The sequence below is a fragment of the Rhodofomes roseus genome (genome assembly GCF_022264815.1).
Source record: "Rhodofomes roseus strain CIRM-BRFM 1785 chromosome Unknown C8Q71scaffold_10, whole genome shotgun sequence".
Lineage (NCBI taxonomy): Eukaryota > Fungi > Basidiomycota > Agaricomycetes > Polyporales > Fomitopsidaceae > Rhodofomes > Rhodofomes roseus.
Window position 1 is genome coordinate 170,897 of NW_025952966.1, and position 27,848 is coordinate 198,744.

At 52.9% G+C, this 27,848-nt stretch overlaps 6 protein-coding genes across 6 annotated transcripts; 4 read left to right on the top strand and 2 right to left on the bottom strand.

The window, feature by feature from the left end:
• Positions 1-11,477: 11,477 nt before the first annotated feature.
• Positions 11,478-12,469, bottom strand: C8Q71DRAFT_866996 (uncharacterized protein; the record flags this gene model as incomplete). The annotated part of the gene is made up of 2 exons (XM_047928288.1): positions 11,533-12,469; positions 11,478-11,483 (listed from the first exon to the last, which is right to left on the bottom strand). Exons 1-2 carry the CDS (start codon positions 12,442-12,444, stop codon positions 11,478-11,480), a joined length of 918 nt encoding a protein of 305 aa, XP_047778762.1. The 5' UTR covers positions 12,445-12,469.
• A 2,542-nt stretch (positions 12,470-15,011) lies between these two features.
• Positions 15,012-15,428, top strand: C8Q71DRAFT_695441 (uncharacterized protein; the record flags this gene model as incomplete). The annotated part of the gene is made up of 1 exon (XM_047919909.1): positions 15,012-15,428. A coding segment is annotated over one exon (417 nt), but the record flags the coding sequence as incomplete, so codon positions are not given.
• An 828-nt stretch (positions 15,429-16,256) lies between these two features.
• On the top strand, positions 16,257-16,965 carry C8Q71DRAFT_857758 (uncharacterized protein; the record flags this gene model as incomplete). Its single annotated transcript, XM_047927437.1, has 2 exons — positions 16,257-16,415; positions 16,471-16,965. 2 exons carry the CDS (start codon positions 16,257-16,259, stop codon positions 16,963-16,965), a joined length of 654 nt encoding a protein of 217 aa, XP_047778764.1.
• Positions 16,966-23,827: 6,862 nt separating this feature from the next.
• On the top strand, positions 23,828-24,752 carry C8Q71DRAFT_46536 (uncharacterized protein; the record flags this gene model as incomplete). Its single annotated transcript, XM_047918716.1, has 3 exons — positions 23,828-24,130; positions 24,195-24,278; positions 24,336-24,752. Coding segments are annotated over 3 exons (648 nt in total), but the record flags the coding sequence as incomplete, so codon positions are not given.
• A 54-nt stretch (positions 24,753-24,806) lies between these two features.
• On the bottom strand, positions 24,807-25,835 carry C8Q71DRAFT_758357 (uncharacterized protein). The gene is made up of 4 exons (XM_047923734.1): positions 25,732-25,835; positions 25,330-25,680; positions 25,036-25,275; positions 24,807-24,979 (listed from the first exon to the last, which is right to left on the bottom strand). The coding sequence occupies exons 1-3, from the start codon at positions 25,736-25,738 to the stop codon at positions 25,145-25,147; spliced, it is 489 nt and encodes a 162-aa protein (XP_047778766.1). The 5' UTR covers positions 25,739-25,835; the 3' UTR covers positions 24,807-24,979; positions 25,036-25,144.
• A 589-nt stretch (positions 25,836-26,424) lies between these two features.
• C8Q71DRAFT_46576 (uncharacterized protein) lies at positions 26,425-27,166 on the top strand. The gene is made up of 2 exons (XM_047918718.1): positions 26,425-26,491; positions 26,550-27,166. The coding sequence occupies exon 2, from the start codon at positions 26,618-26,620 to the stop codon at positions 26,993-26,995; it is 378 nt and encodes a 125-aa protein (XP_047778767.1). The 5' UTR covers positions 26,425-26,491; positions 26,550-26,617; the 3' UTR covers positions 26,996-27,166.
• The last annotated feature ends 682 nt before the right edge of the window (positions 27,167-27,848 follow it).

Here is a 27,848-nt window from a genome sequence, read left to right on the forward strand (position 1 = left end):
ACTTGATATTTAGATGTTGTAGCATATGAGTAGTGACTGTATGACATATCAAGCCTTCTGCAGTGGGCTGCATATTGTGACAGAATTCTTGCGTCCGGGAGGCGTAATGTGCTAGACCAACTTAGGCTTGCGTGCGATGCTAAGCCGCGCGCGTGAGTACTCACTGATGCACCCTCGATCGAGCTCCGGTCGCCCTATGACTATTTGAAAGGTAACATACGTATTTGGGTGTAGTACTGATCAAGCCTGTGGATACTTATATTTCCGACGGGCGCGGAGGAGCGTAGTCAATGAGCGCCGTCACGTGGACATGGCCTACTATATGCGACTCGGACGCGCTCGAGCCTCGCGAGGACAACGCGTTGAGTCGTGCCCACGGTCTAACACGCCCTCCCACCCTCTACTTGTCGTGACGCGCCTCGGAGTCATATATGGGCAAGGCGCGCAAAACAAAGTTCTATGCCGTCAGAAAAGGCAGACAAGGCCCCCGCATCTATGCGTCCTGGGAAGAGGTACTAGCCAGCAGGCAAATCCCATCCACTCGTCACTGACACTCGTCTATCAGGCCAAGGAGAATGTGCGTCACTGCAATATCTATGACAGGACGTGGACAGAAGCTTGAAACAGATCTACCAATACCCGGGCGCGTTGCAAAAGAGCTTCCGGACTAGGCGTGAGGCTGAGGAATGGCTGAATGTCGTGCCGGACTCGCTGCATACGTGTAAGTCACCTGGCGCTGATGGCTGGATCGAGGACTACTCATGATTTTCTAGCATACTACGAAGTTGAACCCGGAGGTCCTACGATCGGCCCGCTACGTCCAGGGGTACCACGCACCAAGCCCCGGCATAGGGACACAGGCAAAATGTCGGCGTACTGTCCTAGTGTCTCTTCACTAACGGTGAAGAGAGAGCACAATGAACCTCTTGCTGTAGTTGGACAACAGGACTATCGAACTATTCACACGACGGGCCGTACGAAGATTGAAGAGGGTAGCGAGTCTTCATTACCAACGAAGGCAGAGCACATTGACGTGTCCATTTCCTTCAAGTCGGAGGATAATTCGGCTTCTACGCTACTGCCTAAGGCCGAGACATTTGATGTTCCCTTGTCGGAACCGAGGATGGAGGATGCTCACTTACCACCATTGTCTAACGTTTGGACTGGCAAAACCGATATGCCACTCAATGGCGACGAACCTCTTCCTATCTCACGACATATTCTACCATCATCACCGTCTCCTCCTCCTCCACCTCCTCCAGTTGACCTATCTGCGGAACAGCAGGCAGTCGTTGACATGGTCAGGTCAGGCCGCAACGTCTTCTTCACAGGCTCTGCAGGTTCGTTCCACTTAACCTCACTAAACCGTGCTCACATTCTGATACTCGTACTTGTGCACCAGGCACGGGCAAGTCACTGCTTCTTCGTGAGATCATCAAACACTGCGGTGGCAGCCATTCGGATGCGTTAGCTATCACAGCTGCTACGGGCATCGCATCCGTCAATATCGGTGGATGTACTCTCCATTCGTGGGCCGGAATTGGCCTAGGGAAAGAGCCTGCGGACGAAATGCTCGGCAAGTTTCTAGGGCAAGACAAGCACGCACAGAAAAAGGCAAAGGAGGCCGGCCGTGAACTGCTGTACAAGGACGCATATAATACAACGGTTAAGCGGTGGCAGCGAGTCAAGACACTTATCATTGACGAAGGTGAGCCCGAATTGCTCGTCTGACTGTTGATGCTCAGCCGAATCGTCTTGTCAGTTTCAATGATAGATGGCGTGCTGTTTGACAAATTGGTAGGCTACCAGATGCGAGTGTGAAGTGATACTCACTATTTGAACGTTGAAGGAATTTCTTGGTCGGCATCTGAGAGACAGACATGGAAATGAACCTTTCGGCGGAATCCAGGTAAGCTCAGTATGCATGGCACTCTTACAGCTGCCAACTCTCGGTTCATGTACTACTAGCTAGTCCTTTCAGGTGACTTTTGCCAGCTTCCACCTGTGCCAGATCATGACACACACGGCATCCCGATTCCCGCTACATTTGCATTTGAGGCGCGCTCATGGTCCAGGTGTATCGGGAAGCCTGTCGTGCTTCGTCATGTTTTCCGACAGAGCGAACGAAGTGAGTCGCGGCTTTTAATGGCTAGTTTTGTCCATTTATATCGTCCTTGCCCAACAGAATTTGTCAATATGTTGAATTCGATGCGCTTCGGCAGGCTGACGCCACAGATCATAGCCGAGTTCAGGAAGTTGTCGCGGCGCGTAACTTACGATGATGGCATCGAACCAACCGACTTGTGAGTTACTCCGCCTTCGGTATCAAGTGAAAGCCAAGCCTTGCCCTTAGATTTCCTACACGTCGAGAAGTCGAAAGCACAAACATTTTCCGCTTGCACCGGCTACGCGATCCAAGACATGTATATGCTGCAAAGGACAAACATGGTGTTGACGAGGATGGCAAGGAATACCCACTCACCAGAGTGAAATCTGCTTTGGAGAGGCTCGTCGCTCCCAAGGAGATCACATTCAAAGCCAGTGAAGCTCAAGGCCTCACACGACGTGCATGTTGACGAGGCTGTTATGTAGGTCGGCGCGCAGGTCATGCTCATCAAGGTCAGTGATCATGGCATGGAGTAGTTGCGCTGTGCATACACTGACGAGTCGAGTAGAACTTGGTGCAAGGCGAGCTCGTGAATGGTTCTGTGGGACGGGTGATCGGCTTTAGCACGCCGCGCAATGCACGGGAATGCGGAACCGATATTGCGAAGGAGAATCCGGAGGAAGTCAAAGTCCATACGCCGGAGAAGCACGGACCACAAGCCGCAGAGCACCATGTCTGGCCGATCGTGGAGTTCAAAAGCGGGCGCACGTTACTGTGCGTCCCCGCTACATTCGAGGCGATCAATGCAGATGGCAGGATAGATGCTACTCGCTACCAGGCAATCCACATCTAGTCGGTGCTAGATGCATGGCTAAAGTGAATTCACCACAGGTACCCCTCATATTGGCGTGGGCGTTGAGTATACACAAATCGCAGGGACAGACCCTAGACAGGGTCCGTGTCGACCTTGGGCGCGTGTTTGAAAAAGGTCAAGGTGAGCACGTCTCCTCAACTATGGGCCGGCAACATTCAATTTACGACATTCACTACAGCGTATGTTGCACTGTCCCGCGCAACAAGCCTAGACACGCTTGAAGTCCATGGGTTCCAACCACTCAAGTGCGCCGTACCATTTCCGTCAGGCTTGACGCCGGATTTTTTAATTGATAATCTCGCAGGGTTCAGGCGCATCCTCGCGTGATCTCTTGGATGAAAGAGCACGTAGAAGAAGATATGGAACCGAGAACTGAAACCGAGGCCGACGATGATCGCCAGTATTGGGATAAGTTCGGAGATTGAGGCATCTTCGTAAATGCATCATGGGCAGCTGCATCTAAATTATATATTGTATCATCACTGTACTCATGCTATCAAACGCTATCGTCTTGCATTCGCAAACCTTTGTCACATACTGCAGCACAATCTCAGTTCATTTGAACCCCTGGCGTGAACGAGCCTGGGCCCTAGGCAAGCGATATATCATATGCATGACTGCATGTGCATCTCAATGCGGAGCAATGAATAGTGAGTACTTGAGTACTACTGATATCGTCCTGACCAACCTGACCACGTCTGACTCGCACGGCAGCAGCGGCGCAGGTTGCCAGAAAGTCGGAACCACGGGGACATTCGTCCCGGGGACGAGGGACGCGAGACGCGAGACGTCACAGTCAGTCTCAGCACCGTGAGTGGCCGGCCACCATCATCGCTTTACCTCCCACTTTGACCAGCTTTGACATTGACATTATTGAGGGCCAGAAAGACAATTCACCGGTCAGCTAGGTGTCTAGATATGATAGGGCTCGAGCACATCCTACAACATCACATGACCAGGCGGACAGCGCCGGGGCGAGACAGCGATAGTAGCCGTGTTTGTGCGTTCATACATGACGATGATATAATCTTTTATCGCACATGTCGAGAGTTTGATGGTCTGAGACGGGCTGAAAATCTGTGCGCCTCGGCGAGCATTTCTCGGGCTACAAACTCCTAGACACTGCAGCAGTTGCGAGCGCTGGGATGGGCGTCTACGGTTGAACACGCAAACGTGGGACAGCAAAATGGCTCTTCTGCAGGATTGCATGCGCAAACTGATATCCGGTGCATCGAGGTGAGCGTGCAGGGCATAAACGATGCCCAAAGTGCAAGAGTGTGAGCTGAATACATTGAGATTCACTATATCCTCGGCCAGGCGCTGTCTCGCCGCGCACGAGCTTGCAAACTCGCCATGATCGCACACTATGACAGTTTGCGGTCCGCGCGCATGCCAGAAAAGTGTGTGAGAACGGCGCAGTCAATACCTACGATTGAAGCCTGATTTTGTGTGCTGTCCCGAGTGCTACTGCCTCGATATTTGCGTGGTCAACCGTAGACGCCCATCCCAGCGCTCGCAACTGCTGCAGTGTCTAGGAGTTTGTAGCCCGAGAAATGCTCGCCGACGCGCACAGATTTTCAGCCCGTCTCAGACCATCAAACTCTCGACATGTGCGATAAAAGATTATATCATCGTCATGTACGAACGCACAAACACGGCTACTATCGCTGTCTCGCCCCGGCGCTGTCCGCCTGGTCATGTGATGTTGTAGGATGTGCTCGAGCCCTATCATATACATATCGACTGACTTAGTCACTTACTGACTGAGATTTACGAAGGCGTCACGGAGGCCAGGCATAGTGGCGCGCTACGTGACGGAGATGATTATGTAAGCATACCACAGGCACTACTCATAGGCTCTTGTATATAGTTTTACCTTGAACGACACCCATTGTTTTGAAACCGTGAGGCTAGATTAGATGGTGTAATTACTCAGTACACAACGATCGTTGTACACGGAAACGGGGAGTACATAAGTTATTGGAGGACTTCCTGAAATAGTAGCCCCTGTTACTCAAGTCAGTCAGTGTGACAGCGTCCCGCGGGACGTCCCGCAGAGCGTCCCCGGGACGCGTCCCCGGGACGTATGTCCCAGTCGTTCAGACGTTCTCCAGGTTGCAGGCTGTAGCTTTGCGAAACGACTTTCTGTCACGGGACCGCGTTAATTAATGCGAAGCCCTTAGCCGGGCCCCGGCGATAGGGCGGCAGTCTATGCCCTTGTTGCGCTCTTGCGCAAAGGGACGAGTTCTCAAGGTGAACGTCTGAGTGTGAAAGTTGTTACAAAACGCATGCTATGTGACACGTGAGGTTATTCTCGATCGCAAGTGACGGGATACTACCGAATGAACGCTGGATACAATGATGCAAGAAAGTCAAGAAAGAAAACCCAGAAAACGACCGCGGTTGGGCGAAAGCCCGCGCCCGGAGGGCGCGGCGATCCGACGCAGGTCCCGCGTTGTCCGATGGCAGCCTATGGTGGCCCGAGTCAGCCGCGAGGGTGGGATGGGCCATGAAAGGGTGTGGTGAGGTGGGAAGAACGCAAAGTTCGTAAGTGCTATGGACAAAGCGCGGTACCCGCATCCGAGATGAGAAAACTAACATTGCGCCGTAGGTGTGTCAAGGCATGTATCATTGATGAAATGCGGATTGACGAGGGAAAGACGTGATTCTTGCGACGACTACTGCTATGCTGCCGTTCGTACTATTTGATCAGCCTATCGTGATGATAGGTGACGCTTAAAGACATTATCAGCGTACCTCAAAGACATAGAGCGCCCTCGGCAGCCCAGGCGACCCTGGCGAGGGTGTCTTGGTTCTCTATGGCTGCCCGCTGCACCTGCGCTATGTGTTCATGAACTGGTTGTCTTTCTCCCGGCCTCAGGAAGTTCGTCCACGGCCACGGGGTGTCTCGAACTATGCTGTGGTGTGACTGTGTGCTAGGTAAATGCGAGTCCTGCCGTTGGTGTTGTTAACTCACTGGCTCTGGCAGCATCAGAGGCTCATCCGCTGCTCCGAATGATATCGGCTGGGGATGGTACGCCGCGATCAATGGTGGGAAGACGTTTAACCAGGTTCCTGAGGTATTGAAAGTTTGCCATCTCTCCTTCCAGCCAAGGTAGGCCTTCTGACGGTCAACCAACAGGATACAGTCTTGCCCCACGTCTCCTCTCAACTCAAATGCCACCCAAATGCCTGAAGCCGCGATTACTCCAGTCAGTTTACCGCAAAACGGTCTAACTTCCTCTGCTGCTGCCGGGATCAATGCGACCTCCATGCCGCTTTGGATACAACATGGAGGGGGTCCGATGATAGCGACAATGGATCCTCCTTCGACATCCTCCTTCGATTTCGTTAGGAAGCGTATGTCCAGTCGGGTGTAGCCTTCCGCAGCTAACGGAAGAGACAGAATCGAGGAGTGGATGTTTAAAGAATGGACTGGGTTCAGCATGATTGTAACAGAGGATTGAGAGGGGAGTAGTGATATGGCCTAATGGTTGGTGGTCTGATGTTCTTTTTAATGAGTCTTAACCGAGCGGTGGCGTCGGTGGAGGAACGTGCTTGATTTTCTTTCAAAGGGAGTGGAGGGTGGGTTCTCGAAAACAGGCAGTGCCGAACAGACTGTCGGCCAACGGTGGCGGCGAGACGCAAGAGGTTCGAGCGCTCGCTGCCACGCGTGCATAGACTCAGTTTGAAGGAAGCGCTCGTACCTCGCGCTTCCTTCAAACACTCAATCTATGCCCTTGTTGCGCTCTTGCGCAAAGGGACGAGTTCTCAAGGTGAACGTCTGAGTGTGAAAGTTGTTACAAAACACATGCTATGTGACACGTGAGGTTATTCTCGATCGCAAGTGACGGGATACTACCGAATGAACGCTGGATACAATGATGCAAGAAAGTCAAGAAAGAAAACCCAGAAAACGACCGCGGTTGGGCGAAAGCCCGCGCCCGGAGGGCGCGGCGATCCGACGCAGGTCCTGCGTTGTCCGATGGCAGCCTATGGTGGCCCGAGTCAGCCGCGATACCCGGGATGTAGGAGTTCGAAATGACGCGTCGCCTGACTTGGGACACCCCAACTCTAGGAGGAAGAACGAGACTTACTGAGTTAACGCACTGGGGGCATCGCATATCTTGTATACGCCGAGTGCGCCTCAGGATTCTCCTTCAAGTACGGCGCCAGGATTTGCGCGTGCTTGCGGAGGTAGATTCGGAACGCATCGCTTTGCCATCGTCCCATCACCTTGACCACATCGAAGGGGACCCCCCGTAACATATACTCCAGTGTCCCTCCGATGCGGAGGCTGTGCCCATGTAGCACCGCGAGCTTCGCGACCTTGGCTGCTTGCACCACCCTCGCCAGGACGACCTTCTTCGTCAACGCCTCCCAGCCTCCCCCGTTGTCCCCGACCCTGCCCACACGATGCGAGAACAAGGGTACGTTGTTGGGTGGGTCGTTGATGGCTATGTGGTCTAGCAATGCTGTGACCGGGTCCAGAGCTCCGTCCTGCCGCGCGAAACAGAGATCTTCTCCCGCCGCACTCACTTTCGTCTTGGGGATGGTAATGACCCATACCTCCCTACCGTCTCTGTCCCAGTCCGTACGAATCCGTGCGCGCGTTGTATGCAATGCCTCGTCGAAGGTACCTTTTTTCTTGAGCACTAGCTCTCCCAGTCTCGCGATTGAGAAGAACGCGACCGTGAGGACTGCCCATACTGCGCAGTCTGTAGGGTCCTTCGGGTCTAGATATGCGTGCAGAGCCGACAGGTACTCACGCGTATATGGTTGTCTCGGACTACGCTTCGAGCTTGATGGTGCCAGCTTCGTCGCTCCGCGCAACAGCGTGTCTAGCTGCTCTTTGTCTCGGGTCCAAGGGATGCCGTGCAGGATGTGCCACGCGCGGATACCCATTACGTAGTTGCGTATTGTGTCTGCGCTGTACGCGCCGGCCAGGTCCGCCACGAAAGTTTGTAACAGGACGTCGCTAGTCGGCGCGCGCTGCTCCTCTGGGACCTGTCTCTTGTCGCATACTACGTGGAACGTCAACAAGCCCGAGCCGTAGACTTCTAGCGTCGACTGGGTCCACGCCTTCTCGAAGACCGACTTGACATGCGCGAGATCCTCCGCCGAGACCGCCACCGGAAAACCGCTGCGGTCTACTGGCTGCCGGCCGGTCACTGGGAGCCAGAGACGGAGCCGGTCGCGCGCGAGGCAGTGCGGGCGTAGCGGGGATGGTGCCAGAGCTAGGTGCGAGGGGTATGAACGAGGGCGAGCCTGGGACTGCGGCTGCACGGGCAGAGGGACACCTCTCTGCCGCTTACTAGGCGGCCCAGTCGATGTGCTGCCAGAGGAAATCCTCGGCGGCGTGCTCGTCTGTGTCGTATCCGGGTCGGACAGGAATCTCCATGTAGTCTGGGATGGCTGACTCTCTGCTAGGCTTTGTGCGGTGGGCGAGGGATGCGTGGCGGAGTCTATCAGGTCCGTCCACGACCGCGTCGTCGAGGAAGGGCCGGATGTCGTCGGGGATGGGGACTGGGGGGAGAAGAAGGTGTGTGGGGGGGTATCTGCCGCGAGAGGGAGCATCGGCTGGGTTGTGACCGCTCGGGACGTAGCTGAGGAAGAAGTCCACTCGCCGTCCCACAAGGGCGTGATGGATCCGCTTGAATGCGCTGTTGACGTGTCGGTTCTTACTGCAGCCTTTTCTCCATCCCCCCACGACGCCCATGTTATCTCCGAAGAGGCGGATCCGTGGTGGGAGCTCTTCGTTGGCCAGCAAACATCGGACGAGTAATTCGAAACCCACCGCCTCTGCCCATCCGATGTCTCTTCCGTCTCTGTCCCATCCTGCGCGCAGCGTCCAAGCCCTCCAGTGATCGCCAATAACGATTGCGATGCCTGTTCCTGAGCTTGCATCTGAGAATGCGTCAAGCCGGACAACTGGGAGAGGACCGGGGATGGGGCGCGAGATCGATTGTTGTGAGAGAGTGTCGAGCCACCAGTCCAGATCAGCTGGAGTCCCTCGAGGAGGGGTACGCGGCATGAAAGGATTGTTGTGGAAGATACCCAGCATGGCTTCGAGGTTGGTGAGGTAACACCGTCCCGCCGGGACGACCAACGAGGCATGTAGAAGCTTTCCGTAGAGCTTCTGGACTTCTTCCAACGTGTGCGTGCGGTGTCCGGGGGCTCGCCACACAGATATAGCCAGGCAGTACTTTGCCGCTTTCGCTGGAGGGAGGGATACTTCGCGGGTTTCCAGGTTCCATAAGAAGCCCGTGAATGGGAATTCGTGAGCGAAGGGGACATCCTTCTCGGCTTGCCATGGGATTCCCAGTTCCGATGAGATGTCATCGATATCCGCCATGCAGCAGGAGTATCGCGCATCCTCCAACGAACGCTCTGAAGACGCGGACAAGTCTTTGATTGGGAAGCGCATGTCCTCGACGAATTCGTCCACCCGCCCGTCCTGTAGCCAGTCACCTCCGTACCATAACCTGCCTCGGTCTTTATGCTCTCCGCCGTGGAATTCGATCTGTTGACGCCACTGCTCTCGTGCCAGGTTATATTCGCGTATGTATTGCCGCAAGATCCGGAAGAACGTGTGATCGTCGACCCACTTCGTGATGGGGCCCAGTCCTCTGGAGCGCATGATGTCTGCTCCGGCATCTGCGATGCCTCCGTAAAGCCCCGCATTTGGAGCGGCTCCGAAGGCTGCGTTTGAATCGACCAGGAACTGGTCGTTTGCGGACAGCCGCACGACTGTACCTGGCCATTGCGACGAATCAAGTGGTACCGTGCGATATGCTTCCGCCACGTCTCGAACCGCGGCCTGAGATCCTGGAGGGAGTCGGCTACATAAGAGACACATTGCGGTGAACGTACCCCAGGTACAAGGGAAATCATCTGATCGGAGTGAGTCATTGATTGCGGAGTATCCAGCTCGTGGTGAATGAGGGTACGAGAAGTTCTGAACCAAACGGAAAACTCCTGGTTTGTGTGGCTTCGGAACCAGAGAAAGTGGAGAGGACTGAAAGGGGCCAATGAGGTCTTCCAATTCGCGTTGTGAGAAAGGGCCCATGTATCTCCGTTTTTGGATCTCGTCTTGGACGATGCGCAAGAAAGTGTCTGTGTTCTGCTCAATTGTGAGGCTATTATTAGGGGCTTTAGTGACGTGAATGCGCGGGATTCCGATGATAAAGCCGGATCGTAGAGAAGACACCAAAGAAGGGTATTTATCAAGAAGGTCTGCGTCTCGTAACGTTCTATGCCAAGCGTCAGGGTGGTATGGGGTGAGGGGGTTACTTCTTCTGTGCAAGATTGCACGACGAAGCTCCGTGGTTCCGCCCCCCACATCCCGAACACTGATGGATGTGTTTGGGGCTGGTGGAGCGACAACCTCCCACTCGTTGCCAGTCGAGACAGATCGTCTCTCCATCCTTGTTGATAATCTGTCCCGAGGAGTTTCTTCCACACAAGGCTGGCTGTCCGTTCCACAAAGAACTCGATCGACACTTTCCGATCTCCTCTGAGGGGTGGCAGCCCAAGCATATGGCGCAAATCGCGAGGGCCGTGCGAGATGCGCCCCTCTGAAAAGACCCTCTTGCATTACGCGAAGCGGACTCTCGGTCTCGCGAATGATGGCCGTACGGCTCTGCATCGTCTCTTCGACTACTACGACCCTGCTGCCCCGAACCACGAGCACCACCTCGCTGCTGATTTCTCGGAGACGGTGAGCGTCGTCACCCCGACGCTTGACCTGATGAGCTTCCCCCTCGCTGGGATTCAAAGCTATCATTCAATTTTTGCATCTGAAAGTTTGTCCGGTCATGTACAGAGCGCGGGAATGGTGACCACGCCGGTTCACGAAGGATGACCACGCCGGTCCGCATAAGATGACCACGCCGGTCCGCAGAAGATGACCACGCCGGTCCAAGGAGATGACCACGCCGGTCCGCAGAGTGACCACGCCGGTCAAGAGATAGAGACCACGCCGGTCAAGATATAGAGACCACGCCGGTCCAGAACAGCACGACCACGCCGGTCCAGAACAGCACGACCACGCCGGTACGTGAAAGTATGACCACGCCGGTCGATTGAGTGAAGCCACGCCGGCCACCGAAGGTAACGACCACGCCGGTCAAAGAACAAGGGACCACGCCGGTCAAGAGAATAACAACCACGCCGGTTGAATGAACGCCGATGATAAATCCGCCAGCCGAAAATTTTAGGGGGGGGTAGGGACGTGATAGAAAACGACCGCGCCGGCCGGTCCCGACAAGGAGAGACATGACCACGCCGGTCAAGAAGAAAACGCGCGACCAAAGCCCCACGGAGCGTAGAAGATGAAGTTGTAAATACCCGCGAAAATGAGGACGCGATCCCCATGGGAGACGAATATGTACGCATTTGAGACGACGATGGTTTCGCGTGGGGGCGTACCGGTGCCGATACGTCGAGGGTGTTCCGTGGTGTCGGGGGAGAAAACGGAAGATGGGAAGTTCAAGATCACGCCTGGTCAGCGGAGATTCGACGAATTAAACAAACAGAGGGGAAGACGCACCCGTTGAATCTGCAGCCTTGCCGACGTAGACTGGATTTCGGCTTTGCACTGCTCGTACAGTTTTGGTTCGAAGACGCCGATATTGTACGTCTGATCCGAGACGTTCCTGGCGATGATCTTCTCGTGCCAGTCTGTGCGCACCTCCTCCATGTAGCGCATGAGGGCCGGCTGACCGATCGGGTCTTGGCTATCCTGGTGCCCCACGATCTGTAGGAAGAACCGAAGGTACTGCTGTACTATAGGTTGCGGCCAGATCTCCGGGAGGTCCGTGATCTCCTGTATGAAGACGGGCCAGGCGGTCGTCATCTCCTCGAAGGGAAGATCCGCATCGCGGCGGACTCCTTTGATAGCTTTGAGGGACGACGCTGGGGTCAGGCTTAGACCCGTGTCTCCGGAGACTAGGGTATAAGTCTCGTTGACGACGCTCTTCGCTTGACTCTCTGCCAGCTGACGTGTTTTAGCCGTGAAATAGTCGAGTTCGACGTACGCTAGCTTCATGAGCTTCTCGTGCGCGTACTCCGCTACCCTCTGCCGAAGTTGGGTAGGGGGCCTTCGAGACGGATCTACCGTCGCGAGCTTGGGCTTTTTCTTGTCTAGCGTCTTCTGTTCTTCTGCCGCTGCACGCTGCTCTTCCGCCCGAAGCGCCTCTTCCTCTTCGCGCGCCCGCTGCTCTTCCTCTTCCGCTAGACGACGGTCCTCTAGGGACTGAACCTGCCAAGCTTGGATTTGCGCGTTGTGATGGGTTTGCCAACTCTCTCGAAGAGCCTGGACTGCTTGCTCGTCGTTCATGTTGCCGTTGGCCGTCATAGCCTGCCTGATCGCTGCAAACGCGACTAACTCGTAATCCGGGCACCGCTCACCGGATGGGTCGAGGACGCGGGGTCGGTTACCATTTTGACCGAGAGGATCCATCGACTGAGTTATGTAGGGAGTGTCTACCGCAAGTCGAGAGTGAACGAGTCTCGAAAACAGGCAGTGCCGAACAGACTGTCGGCCAACGGTGGCGGCGAGACGCAAGAGGTTCGAGCGCTCGCTGCCACGCGTGCATAGACTCAGTTTGAAGGAAGCGCTCGACTTGAGGTTAATGTCCCACCGGGTTTGCAGGGCCTTTCACACTCCGCTGTGGCGGCTGTGGCGCGAGTCGCCGCGCGACCTCCCCGGCCTTGCGTTTGAGTCGCGTTCGCGCCGTCTTAGAGTACAAGTAACATAGAGTCTACTATACCGTTCAATACATTTGTCACTGCCACAGATTGACTCGATCAAGGCTCCACTGTGGTCGATAACAACATATCAATCAACATTACTGTACCTCCTAGTATGACTCGCCGTCAGGCACCTCAGGCTCCTGAGTCCGCATGCTATGGCTGCCGCTGTCGGTGCCCTCTGCTACGTCCCCCTACATCCCCTCCTGCAAGTCTCTTGTGCTGGTGCTCTCCCAGCTGATGTCAACAAAAAAATGCAAAGATTGCCACAAGACGTTACCAGAATCCCAATTTCCTGCTCGGGTCAAGGACTCGGCTCACGGAAAAAAGGGGGAGCCCACGTCCTCATGTCAATCCTGCATGGACAAGGCCAATGAGCGACGACGTAACAATTTGAAGAAGCGACAGCAGCCACAGGACGAAGATGAAGAAGCAGAGGACTTACTTGATGTGATGTCTCTCACGGATTTCCTTGATGTCGCTGTCGAAGGAATGGAGGAGCCAAATTTTCAGATGAAGGCTTGTGTAGATGTTGGGAGCCATGCCCCGGTACATCTAGATGCACGGAAGCGAGCAGATTTGGTTGCGGAGATAGCGGGCGAGCGTATGATGCTACATTGGACGTGAGTTTGCATATATGCCATTGCGATGAGTACAATAATCATCTCACCGTGTGCAAAAGCTACGAGGTTAAGCGTGAGCGCGTCCGCACCGCTGATACCGTGTACCGCTTCAGCTGTGCACAGTCAAGTGAGCGAGAACAGAAGAAGAAGGCTCCGAAGACATCAAAGCCTCGAGCGGCACGCCGCATGGAGCGCTTTCCGTGTGACGGATGGTTGCACATTACCGTTACGAATGACTCTACGGAGATGATCTTGTCGGTCAAGCATGCAGTGCAGCACCTTGCTTACGTCGACATTGATCTCCCGGATCGCTGGAAGCAGTACATCAATAAACATGCTCGGAACCAGACCCCTGGCGAAGTACGTACTCACGCAATTCACACCTGTCTAATAGCACATGAAGCACTGACACGGGACATACAATTTGGCCAGATCTGGCGACACATTGTCCGGGAGGAGCTTCGTGGACAGTCCGTCATGGAGGTTGATCTGCCGTACCGGTCAAAGGCTGTATACTATTATTGGCATTTAGTCAGCAGAGGAGAGTGGAAGCTTGCAGATAACCCACTTGATTCGGCGAGGGCATACATCGACAAGGCTGCCACAGAGCATCACGTCAGGCTGTTGGACGTGAAGGCAGAGCCGGGTACAGACATTGTTGCGTTTCAAGTTACCGATTTTGTGCGCGAATGGGCGGCAAATACCCAAGAACTCGCAATGGACTCGACGTGTGAGTACCCGGGTTATCCCCAAACGGAAGCAAACCTTAATCTTGACGTTGACAGGGAACACGAATGGGACCAATTTCGAACTCTTCGCAGCAGTTGCAGATGCCAAGGGTTCGGGTATCCCCCTTGCCTTCCTACTCATCTCGACCACTAAGGATGCAGCCAAACACGCAAAGGAGACGGTGCTTACCGGGTTCCTGGCTCAGCTCAAGAAACTCGGCGTGGATCCCGAGTATACGCTCACCGACAAAGATTGGTCAGAGATCAATGCGATGCGTACCACATGGCCGAGATCGAAGCACCAACTCTGCTTCTGGCACGCACTGCGAGCGCTCAAGCAGCGCCTTGCGAAGAACAAGGATACACCAGCTCCTTATGACATTGACGGAGCCCGCCGCGAGTTTGAATTCATCAAGCCTGAATTTGTCCCTTACATGCAGCAGTCCGTATCAGCACCGGTACGTCATGACTGCTATGGCTCACCAAGCACAGGCAATACTGACCTTGGATCACAGATTCCAGACCCGCCGGCAAACCCTCGGAAGCGTGTACGCCTCCTTATCAACGGTCGTCCATCTGTGATCACACCATCCCTCCCGAGGATCATCTTACCAGCACTCTCGCAAGCCCGGCAGCAGGCCCGGACCGTACCGGACTCGGAAGCGTTCGATATCGAAGCAAGCGTGGGACAGGGTTTGCATCCCGGGATGGAACAACCAAATGCGCGTCACAATGATGACTCAGATCAAAGTGACAATGGTACATACTGGGGTGACCGGGCTGAGAGACAGGAATCGGGCGAGGACGGTGATGGCTGGGACGGAGAGGATGATTGGGAAAGCGTTGAGGACGATCTTAGGCGGCAGGTAGATGAGTTCGCAGAGGATGAGAGCAATGTTGATGAAAACGCACCGAGCGACGAGACCGAGATTGGACAGAAGACCAAGAAGGCCAATTACCAGTTCTGTCCACCGGTGCACCGGATTTCGATCCTCAGGCTCTTCGCCAAGCATGCATCGCAACATCCCCTTCTCCCCGAGCGTCACGGCGAGAAGCGAACAAGGGAAGACATTCGCCGTGACGCAGTCGAGGAGATGTACCGGCACTGCGAAGTGAATAACCTATGTGAGGTTTGGGCTTACCTTTGGACGTCCTGGTACTCACGGAAACGATGGCCACTGTGGGCACGCGGCGCCTACGCAACAAGTATCCCTTGCAAGCGCACGACCATGATGGTCGAAGCCCTCTGGCGCAATCTCAAGCGACTCGTCCTCCACATGTACAACCGCCCACCTGTCGATCTCGCTGTTCACGCCATCATTACAAAGGCACTCCCACCCTACAGACTCACGCTCCGACGACTCTTGGGGAGCCATCGCGGAGGCCGAGCGCAGGCGCTGACAACGATGCAAGAAGCATTCAAGCGTTCTTGGGAGCGGCTTGCGAAAGTCCCCATCAAAGGCGCTGATGTGACCGAAAGCACCACAAAGGCTACACACAACACACCCGACGAAGGGCGAGCAACGATATGCGAGACCTAGTGGCTAGGAGGGTGTACCGAGATGGTACGATGGTCGATAGTGGAAGGAGCGAGGTCGGCAAGACTCCGCGCAAGCCCGATCTGCTTCTACGACAAAGTAGCGGACGCTTCGAGACGAGTAGACCGCGGTCACGAACCGAACGAATCGAGGACTTGACGACGAGACGAGGGACTAGACGAGGCAAGCGATGGCAGGACAAGATGTAGAGACACCACTCGGGGCGTTGACGAACTCTGACGGACTGACGATCGTACTGACTGACTTCTTGCGTACGGACTGACTGCTGACGGACGTACGACGAACGGACAAGTTGAGAGGGTAAGGGTATCTGGTATTCGAGGGGGCTCGCCCCGCAGTATATACAGGATAGAACAATGCCTGCACAAACAGGAAAACACGTGCATATAAATGATCCGAGTCGAACGATACGAGCGCTGTCCAATCGTAGAGGCCAGCACACCGGCTATCGAATTGCCCGGCGAGCACACACAGAATGCGCCAGAATGGCGTAAGACCTCGGCCCTGTTGAACGTGATTAGCTCCGGGCAACCGCCCGAACGGTACTTGGTTAGCCGTAGCACCGCGACCATACGACCGAGGCTGTCTTGCAGATTCTTCCCCAACACCACCATGCCCAACGTACGCGTCGAACCGACCGCGGAAGCTCACATCGCCCGCTACTACCGCTTGATCGAAGTCATCAAGGGTGAGGCCGCCGTAGAACCACGTCTCCTGCCCGTATCTCGGGGCGAATGGCTGTCGTGGGCCAACTGCGTTCGTTGGATGCTCGTAGGTGTTCTGTCGCCTTCGTCGGCCAGGGATAGATCCTCACCGGCTTTTCCAGCGCGGTCTCTTCGAGTCCTACTGCAAGGCGGTCACCGATGATCCGAACTCCGTCCCATCGCCGTACTCCTTCAACGACGTCGTCGAGGTCATGAACTACATCGACGAGATCTTCCAACGTTACAAGCTGCCTCACGACTCGCTGGGCGCACCCTATCCGACCATCGCCTGGTCCGAGGAGTCCGTCCTGCATCGCGAGGCTATTGACGAGCCTCTGGCTCCGGTCTCCTACCAACTCGACCCACTGTATGTGCTGGAGTATCGCCGCTTGCCCGACAACTTCAATCACTTGGCTAACGCCGTCCACCGCCTGAGCGAGGACCAGCAGGAGATTCGTAGGATTCTCGGGTCGCTCTCTACGAGCGTCGCCGAACTGGGAGGGCGCGAGCGAGGCATTAACGTCGGCGAGCCTGTTCGAGACGCAGCCGGTCGTAGGGGAGGTTTCCGAGGTCGTGGTCGTAACACTGGGCCCTTCGGTGGACGGGACTTCCGCTAGAGTCTTCTTAGTGTAGTCGTAGCATGCTGGCCAATGTCGAGCAATGCCTAAGTCGGTGAACTGCGCGCGTGAGCTCGATACCTCACGAATCGGGGTGTAGTCCAGATGGGAGCGTATCAGCGCGTACATCACGAACATCAACAAGTGGACATGCGACTGCTGTTAAAGAAAGAGGTTTTAGGCTTAGTAAGCCAAGTGGCAGTGAAGGACTAAAGAGTGAGTGAACAGACCAGTCCCAAAGGGAAGATCCTATGCTGGCAGGCAGAGGAGAGGACGAAGGATCGTTTTTATTACAGGGCAAACCAGCCCAGTATATATACACATTTGATACAGGTCACATGCTGTATCAGTGGTTCATCAGTAAGCACTAAGTCCGAGGTTTTGGGGATATGAGTAAGCTGATAAGCAGCATGAGTAAGCCAAAACTCGGAGTTTGATGTGGAGAGATATATGAAACGTGATGGAACATCAGGAATAATATGAGACATGATGGAACATCAAAGAGTAATATAAGACGTGATGGGACATCAAGGAATGATATGGAACGTCATGGAACATCAAGGAATGTCGTGGAATATCATGGAATGATCCAGACTAAAGTCACATGATGTGATCTAGGCAAAGTCCATCAAAGAACGTATGTAATCTGACATCGCAGAATATAAGTCCATATCCGTACATAACTGATAAGATAAGAACACTGAAAACTCGGAAGTTCAACACTCCCACTTGTTCAAGATGTCGAGTATCTCATCATGCCAACCGAAGACCTGAATTTCTCGATTCCGCTGAAGGGAACATTCTTGGTCAAGGCATCAGCAAGTTGGTCTTCACTTGCGACAAAATAGATGTCCATCTCCCCACGTTCGTAGAACTCTCGAATGTAGTGATACCGGATTTCTATGTGCTTGGTGCGGCGATCCACGGCGGGGTTCACTGCAAGGAAAATGTTGCCTTGGTTGTCAAGACAAAGTGGAGTTGGATGAGACATGTTGTCTCCCAGTTCTTCTCCAAAATGACGCAGCCAAGCCATCTGACGACAGCAGTCGGAGCTGGCCTTATACTCTGCTTCGGTTGAAGACAAAGATACCGTTGGTTGGCGTCTTGACACCCAAGAAACGACACAATTGGCCATGAGGAAAACAAAGCCAGATGTAGAGTGCCTATCATCACGGTCTTCAGCCCAGTCTGAGTCTGAGTAGGCGATCAGACCAGAGTTTGAGCCTCCATCGTAGCAAAGTGCAAGTTCCTTTGTCCCTTGAAGATATCTCAGGACATAGTACGTAAACTTCATATGCTCTTTAGACGGATTTGAAGAAAACTTCGCCAGACGCGTGACCGCGAACGAGATGTCTGGGCGAGTACCAAGCATAGCATACATGATGCTGCCAATAATGCTCTGGTAACGGGTTCGGAAAATTTCAGATGCAGTGTCGGTGTTCTTCTCTAATACTGCTCCAGCGGGAAGAGGTGTCCTTGCAGACTTGCAGTTGGACATTTGGAACCTCTCCAAAACAGACTGAATATAGTCTTCCTGGTCAACGAAGATACGACGTGCAAGACGTTCTCGACGAATGTGTAGACCAAGGAAACGCTGGACAGCTCCCAGATCAGTCATCTGGTATTCCAAAGACAGTCTCTGCTTGATGTTGTCGATGAACAATTTCGAGTCGCCCATGAGGAGCAAGTCGTCGACATACAAAATGATTAAGCAGGTGTGTCCTTCAGATTCACGAGAGAAGACATAAATTCCGGCATCCGAATACGTCCGTTTAAACCCTAAGTCGAGGAGAGACTTGTGGATCTTAGCGTTCCATTGACGAGACGCTTGCTTCAAGCCATAAATGGCCTTCTTGAGCAGACAGACCCAGTTCTCCTTCCCAGGTACAGCCCATCCTTCGGGCTGTTCCATGTAGATTTCCTCGTCAAGGTCACCGTTAAGGAATGCCGTCTTGACATCCATAGACTCAATCTCCCAATCTTCAAGTGCTGCATGCGCCAATAGATAGCGTACGGATTCAAACCGTGCAACAGGAGAAAAAGTCTCGGTATAGTCTTGACCCCATACTTGGGTAAATCCCTTTGCAACAACACGCGCTTTGTAGCGACCATCGTGTTTAATTGCATAAACCCACCGGCACTTGATAACCTTTCGGTTTTTAGGCCGTGGAACTAGAACCCAAGTCTTGTTGTCCATAAGCGACTTGTATTCAGAACCTTCAGATGCATGCCATTTAGCCTTGTCTTGAGACTCCATAGCTTCCCTGTGACTCTGGGGAACGCCATGGTTTGCTTCTGCTAGCATCCGCACAAACATGAGAGTTTCAGCCTCAGATTGTTGACGGCCTTGAGCATCGGTACGACGATCAATATTCACAGGTGGCTCGTCACCATAGGCATTGTCCTTGTTCCTCTTAGGATTTTGTCCAGCACCTTGACGACGTGGACGTTCGTACTGAGGTTGTGGAGGAGGTACAGGATCAGGTTGTGGTTGTGGAATGTCTCCCACTGGCTCTGGATGGTCTTCAGGTTCAGGTTCATGTTCCGGGATAGGAACGGGAATAGGTAAATCCTCAGAATCAGAATCCTCCGAGTTCGCATCCTCAGGAGGTTCATCAAACGGCTTATCCAGGGATTTCGGATTATTGCCTAAATCTTTACGTGCAGGAAATGTCTCTTCATCGAAGGTCACATCACGAGACACAACGATACTTCGAGTGGCCGGGTTCCAGAAACGATACCCTTTGGAACCTAACTCATAGCCAACAAAGATCATCTCGACAGCCTTCTTGTCGAGCTTCCCAGCTCTTTGTTCCTTCTGCACATGCACATATGCCTTGCACCCAAATACCCTAAAATACGAAATGTCCGGGACTGTGCTATCCCAGAGGGTAATGGGGCATTGCCAGTTAAGGCGTCGCATTGGTTGCCGATTATAAATGTGAACCGCAGTGTCAACAGCCAATTGCCAGAAACCATGGCTTAGTCCAGCATGATGAAGCATAGACATAGCCTTCTCGACAATGGTCCGATTCCAGCGCTCAGCTCTCCCATTCTGTTGAGGAGAGTATGGCATCGTCTTCTGATGTTCAATGCCAAATTTGCGCAAATGTTCGGTAAATTCTGCAGAGGTATATTCTCCCCCTCGATCCGAGCGTACAGCTTTGATTTTCTCGTTGGTTTGGTTCTCAGCCCATGCCTTGAAATCATCGAACGCTTGGGTCGAATCATTCTTATGTTTGAGGAAATAGGCGCGGCCAAGACCGGAGTAGTCGTCGAGAAAGCTGATGAAGTAGCGCCATCCACCAATAGCGGTGGTACGCATAGGACCGTCTTCGTCGGTATGAACAATTTCAAGAGGTTTTGAAGCTCTCTTGTCCGACGCGGGAAATGGAGCACGATGAGACTTGCCCCATTGACAACCTGCACAAGGAGACTTGTCCTTGTCACCGATAGAATCCACACCCTTGGTGTGCTTGGGTAGTTGACGGATAACTTCTTCAGATGAATGTCCGAAGCGTTGATGCCAAAGGCGAAAATTTGACTTGTCCGCAGACTTAGCCAATTGCGGTTTCATAATTTCCATGTGCAACATATAGAGATTGTTGAAGGGCGTGTGATGCGCCTCCATGATCTTGTTACCACGGATTCGGTCAGAACCATGCAAAATAGGTTGGTCAAAAATGACCATACGGCCTCCACCTTGAACAAGGGTGAAACCTGAACGTTCAATAACTCCAGTTGAAAATAGGCGACTAGACGCGGCAGGGATATATGCGACATTGGTGATAGTCGACACAATATGTTTCCCTTCAACATGCACAACGCCTTTGATAGTGCCTTCACCATAAGCTGCAATCTTACTCTTGCCGGCTGTGCTGAAAACCATGGGCTCCTCGTAAGGAGTGTAATCCCAGAAATCAGCCATGTCGTTGGTGATCGTCTTGGATGCACCAGAATCCATAATCCAATCAGTCGTTCTTCCTGATGCGGTGTGAGCCGCAGTATACCAAGAAGCAGTCATAGTATTCGCAGACGACGAGGAGGATTCTACAGTTACAACATTCGAAGAGTCCGACGCAGATGCAGTGTTAGAAGTACCAGAACTAGATTGACCATTTCCTCCGCTCTTTCCCTTTCCTTTGCCCTTGCCCTTGCCCTTGTTGTTCTTCCCCTTTCCGCCACCTTTATTCTGAGGGCGGAGATGCGGGTACTTGGTCCAACAATTCTCGCTACCATGAGCCCCACCGCAGTGATCGCAGGGGTCCTTGGATTTATGCTTGACCTGGGATGTCTTTGACGCAGACTGTCCCATACCGGACCGGCGAAGTGATTCCTCGGCGAGAATTTTGCTCTGGACTGAGTCGACCTTTAGATCTTTGAGGGTCTGCGTCGCTAGGAGCGCAGAGATCATTGACTGGTATGACTCTGGCAGCTTCGACAGAAGGAGAAGAGCCTGAGTCGAGTCACCGAGCGTAATTCCGCCACCACTAATCTCCTTAAGCCGGGTAACCAGCTTGTTGATCTGATCCTGCATTGGCTTGGAGTCAGACATTTCCGGAGATTTGATTAACGACTGGAAGAGAGACCAGACGTATGCCGTGTCGGGGGTGCCAAAAGCGGTTTTGAGCGAGTTCCACATGTCCTTCGCATCCTTGAGATCACCGGTGTCTTTCTCGAGCAGATGATGCATCGAGCGATCGGTCCTCATAAATAGAACACCCTGGGCACGGGCATTCTGAGTGGCGAAGTCCGCTGCGGGTGTGCCAGTTGCAGTAACGGCGGGCCAGGCTTGGATAAAAACCAAATAGCCGCGCATGGCGGCTGACCAATCAGCGTATTGGGACGCTGAGGAAAGCTTGGGGACATTGTCAGGCTTGACGTCACCCATGGTTGCGGATAGGAGGATAAATTCGTCTTGTGAGACGGATGGTAGTTCTGGGGTAAAAACTTCGAAGGGTAATTCCTCGAAGAATGGAGATTGAGGTCTCGACTCAGGGAGCGGGACTAGGTGTTCAGGATATGGAGGTAACTCCGAAAATTCACTAGCAAATAGGAAATTCTCCTGCCAAGGAGCGACCGATATTCCAGTTGAAAATCCTTCTGGAACTGGACCTAGAGGTTGATCGTAGCGATGTGGACAACTAGCGTCGTCACAGTTAATCCACTGATCTTCTTCGACGTCGAAATGATAATCGAAGTTCTCCTCGTAGTCGTAGAGATGATGATGGTCGGTGCAATCGTACGGTGGAATTACTCCGTTCGATGCTTCACTATTTGAGTCTCGGTCAAATGTCTCTTCTTGAGACGAAGCCACAGTGTGATGCTTAAATTCTAGGGACGAAGATATACAGAAAAAATGCGACTACAATCGCTTATCTACCCAGTACAAGTAGTTGTTCTTGTACAAGTCCCCTACGTCCTTGATAATGCGGCCAAAATTCTGGCTAAGATTTATGAAGGAAATCTTCGCAATCAGCTCGCAGACAGAACAGATGTCGTTCAATTCGACTGCAGACCACGTGGTTCCTTCCTCCTCGATATTCGTCAGCACCCAGTTGAAACGCCTGCCAAAATCGTCCAAGTTATCCAACAAGGGAAGACGGGCGTAGAGGCGGTTACGGTGGCGATAGAGGGGCTGAAGGCGCTTCTGGACGGCAAGGAGACGCTTGCACAGGATCTCGACTTTGTCAGCGGTGGACTTCTTGCGGAAGTCGGACAGGAAGATAGGCTTTAGAGCCGTGGGAACGATGGGAGTTTCTCCGCTAAGACGCTCAATGAGCGAAGCCTTGGTCTCGGCAGCAGCGGCACTAGCGGCACGAGCAGCAGCGAGTTCGGCTCGGCGAGAGCTTCGGCAACGTCCGCTTTCTTCTGCAAATACAAGAGGTGCTGCTCCGGCGAGGTGCGGCAGGACTCCTTGGGAGGAATGGACGTGTCTACGCGGCCAGAGGCTTGGCGGCGGCGACGAGGGGTAGGAGCGAGGATGATGTCGATCTGGCGACGGACGGGTAGATGACCGTACAAATGCCGATGACGTACGGCGATGACGTTAGAGTCGTCTTCGTCAACGTCGTTTCTCTCACGACGAGACGGATGATAAATTTCGTAATTGCCTTTTCGGGCTGCCCTAGAGATGCGCTCAGACAAGGCCTTCGGCACTATGTCACGCAGCGACTTAAAAATAGTCCAACAAAGGACAAAAAATGCCAACTCACTCTTTCAAGAGTTGGGCTTTGGAGCGCGCAAAGAGGGGTGCAGGTGATTAAAGAATCAGAGCGCAGGGCTCATAACCTGTTAAAGAAAGAGGTTTTAGGCTTAGTAAGCCAAGTGGCAGTGAAGGACTAAAGAGTGAGTGAACAGACCAGTCCCAAAGGGAAGATCCTATGCTGGCAGGCAGAGGAGAGGACGAAGGATCGTTTTTATTACAGGGCAAACCAGCCCAGTATATATACACATTTGATACAGGTCACATGCTGTATCAGTGGTTCATCAGTAAGCACTAAGTCCGAGGTTTTGGGGATATGAGTAAGCTGATAAGCAGCATGAGTAAGCCAAAACTCGGAGTTTGATGTGGAGAGATATATGAAACGTGATGGAACATCAGGAATAATATGAGACATGATGGAACATCAAAGAGTAATATAAGACGTGATGGGACATCAAGGAATGATATGGAACGTCATGGAACATCAAGGAATGTCGTGGAATATCATGGAATGATCCAGACTAAAGTCACATGATGTGATCTAGGCAAAGTCCATCAAAGAACGTATGTAATCTGACATCGCAGAATATAAGTCCATATCCGTACATAACTGATAAGATAAGAACACTGAAAACTCGGAAGTTCAACAACTGCGGCGCGCAGAAGTACCATGCGTACCTCCTCTGCAAGCATCTGGTCCACGCAACCGGGGATCTTCCGGCATCGTGGTGGGTACAAGTACAACGGTTTCATGTCCCGCCGTTCTACACAGTGCCCATCAACGGGATGATCGCCTCTCCCCCGGAGTCAAACACGAAGCACGCCTGGCTTGATAGAATGCCAAACACAGCGGCCGCAGAACCAAAGACGCCGAGCCCGGTCAAGAGCTCAAACTCGAAGTTGGTGCATGCCAACGGCACGGAGTCGGAGACGGAGATAGAGGAGTCCGCGTTACCGTCGGTGAGTTGCACTGTTGCGGAAAACCGTTCTACAGACAGTTAATTACATCGCACCCACTCGTTAGATCGACTCGTCACCTAACAAAGCGCCGCCAACCGGGCGCGACGGCCTCTTGCGCACACGCGCAGGCGGGAGCGGGGGCTTCGCGGTACGTAACAACTTACTGAATGTGAGTGTCGACACTGACTATGCCTCATGATGCCAGCTTGATGACGAGGACGCTGGTGACGTGCACGAGCAGGTGCGACTGCTGCGCCGTGCAGCCGACATACTGGAGGAGCAACAAGACTTAGCGGAACCGCGCTTCATCAAGAACGCGATGCGCGCGACGCATGGGGCTGTGAAGTGGGCGCAGGACATCGAGAAGCACGAGCGTCGCCGCACCATGCCCATTACGAACACCACAGAACGCGGACAAGCACTCCCTTCGAATGTTATTGGCTACAAATACATCGCGCGACGCTGACTGGGAGTAGTAGTACAGCGCGACTCTAATCTAATAACAACACTTAACAAATGTATTGAACGGTATAGTAGACTCTATGTTACTTGTACTCTAAGACGGCGCGAACGCGACTCAAACGCAAGGCCGGGGAGGTCGCACGGCGACTCGCGCCACAGCCGCCACAGCGGAGTGTGAAAGGCCCTGCAAACCCGGTGGGACATTAACCTCAAGTGAAGCGCTCGTACCTCGCGCTTCCTTCAAACACTCAAACAGTGGACACATGATTCAATTCCCAACTTCACAACACACTAGCGGCGTAGTACTCGACAAGCCGTAACTAGTGAGTCTACGACACGATACTAACTACATAGTAGCTACCTACATACGGGTAGAGTTCCTGATCGGTCAGTTTAACGTCTACTTGCACAGCATTGAAATAGCTGAATCTCGGAGGTTTCAGCGACGATGGTTGACTCGGACTCGGATGAAGCGATTTGGAACGAGGTAGGAATGCCGGACAATATCATCGAGTTCCTCGTCAACGACGAACCCACGACGGAGACTTCGACTCAGCCAGTAACAGAGGACCCTACTGAGCTTGCATCCGAGCGCTCCCCAGGAATTGAGCTGTCTGCAGAACAGCGTGCAGTCCTTGGATATGTAAAGTCGGGAAAGAGCATCTTCTTCACAGGCTCCGCTGGTATGTAGTCACGATCATACTGGGTATGTGAATGCAGAAGCTCACCATCACAAGGAACTGGAAAGTCCGTCCTTCTACGAGCAATCATTGAGTACTTTCGCGACGAATTTCGGAGAGACCCTCTGGACGCAGACGACTGGGATGATGAAACGGAGCCGCCTGACTTACGTCTGGCCATTACAGCTGCGACAGGGATTGCTTCTATAAACATAGATGGGTGTACCTTGCACTCGTGGGCTGGGATTGGCCTAGGGAAGGAAGATGCGAGACAACTAGCTGAGAAGATATTTTTCATCGACAAGAAGGTGAAGAATGAGGAATACCTCAAACGCGTACCTCGCTCGGAGAAAAAGATCACTGCTGCCGATAGGTGGAAAGAGGTCAAGATTCTGATCGTTGATGAGAGTGAGTGTGCTTAGATCTACTGCGCGTTGTACTAGACTCACGAGCGGCTAGTTTCCATGATCGACGGTGTCTTATTTGACAAACTTGTAAGTCCAAACAGGGGTTGTACCACACTTACTGATATAGCCAAAGGAGTACATTGCTCGGTTCATCCGTCGAAGCAAGCAGCCATTTGGCGGCATACAGGTACGACATGCACGTTTCCCCCAGAGTCTATCCCTCACGGCGATGATCCCAGTTGATCATTTCTGGAGACTTCTGTCAACTTCCTCCGGTGACTGAGAAGATCAGCGGCGTGTCAGAGCCTTGTGTATTTGCCTTTGAGGCGAATTCATGGCCAGATTGCATCGGACAATTAGTCGTCCTTCAACATGTGTTCCGACAAAGTGATCAAGGTAGGTCAATCTGGTGTTCAATTGTACGTGTGTACATTCTTGAGATCCCATGCAGCGTTTGTGGACATGCTCAACAAGATACGATTCGGTGACGTCAGCACAGAAATATGTCTGAAGTTCAAGAGTCTGTCAAGACCCGTGGTATATGAAGACGGGATCGAACCGACTGAGCTGTATGTCTACACATCCCTTGCGAAGATCCAAGTGGGTTGATTACAGCAATACGAAGATATCCTACCCGTGCACAAGTAGGAGCAGCTAACAGCGAGCGCCTCAACCAGCTGGCTGGGCCGTCACGACGATATGCTGCGAGAGATTACGCTTGTTCCGAAGAAGTGTTGTACAATCCCACTGCGATGGGGCACGTTGAGAGCGCATTGGAACGTCTCATTGCTCCGAAGGACATTACTCTGAAGGTGCCCTAGTAAAACTATTCTATTTAACATAGTGCTGACTTTTAACGTGATTGAGCAGGTCGGCGCTCAGGTAATGCTGATCAGAGTCGGTAGAATTTCTAGGATCAAGGAGCTTGACTGATAATAATGCATCAGAACCTCGTCCAAGGAGTTCTGGTGAATGGGACTAGGGGAAGAATTGAAGAGTTCATCACGGAGGAAGAAGCGGAGACTCGTTCCATCAAGAGCGCTCGTCTACCACCACCACCACCACCACCACCGCCTTCACCGACGCCCTCAGCGGAAGAGGTGGATTATACACCGCCGAATCGGAAACCACATATCGTACTGCGCCATGGATCATTCGACGCCTTAGATGGTCTGTGGCCTTTGGTCAAATTTGAGACGGGCGATATGTTGTTGTGTGATGATTGCAGCTTTGATGTCAAGAATACGGAGGGCAAGACGGAAGCTGTGCGGGATCAGGTAAGCCATATATTGAGTTTCAATCTGTCTTACTCATGAGGGCATGTGTAAGGTACCTCTGATCTTGGCATGGGCACTGAGCGTACATAAATCCCAGGGTCAAACGTTGCAGCGCGTACGAGTCAATCTAGGGCGTGCGTTTGAGGATGGTCAAGGTCTGTTCCACTACTTCCACACGTTTCGGTCCTGACAGTTGTACACCCCCAGCATATGTAGCGTTATCGCGGGCGACGAGTATGGATACACTCGAAGTACTGGAGTTTGATCCTTCAAGGTAAGACGTGTATTCGACTTGATGCAATGTGCCAGAGCTCAAGACCATGGGCGACAGAGTCACTGCGCATCCCAGAGCATTGAAATGGAACAGCCAGCTTCAACCCGCTGAACTGATTCTTCCTCGCATTACTGCCCACGACAGCGCACCACTTACGGTAGAAGATGGCCATGATGACGATGAAAGAGATTATTGGGCGGCGCTTGGTGAATGAGCCTTTCGTGTTCGAAATAGTTATCCAAAGGCCTCAACGTGGAACCCACTGGCATCATCGGCCCGATACTAGTATATCTCCAACATTTACAGCGGCGGTGTTGCGTTCATTGAGTAGCTCCGCTGATGAATTGGTATCATCCCTCAGAGTCCACGAATGGATGCCTTCCTGTGAGCCCGCACTAGCTCGTAGCCTTGCAATACATTACAACCTATCAATTCGCAGACGTCAAGCTTGTCTCGTCCTCCTCATATTCTCTGTTCCTTCGCGTCGTCTTGCACTCCTACTTGGTCTCGTTGAATTCGGAGAGCTGTCTTTACGCCATTATTGCACAAACTACATCATAAATCGGCCATACGAGTGTTAAGCCACTACTCAACAGATGTGTACTACTGTGGCAATCA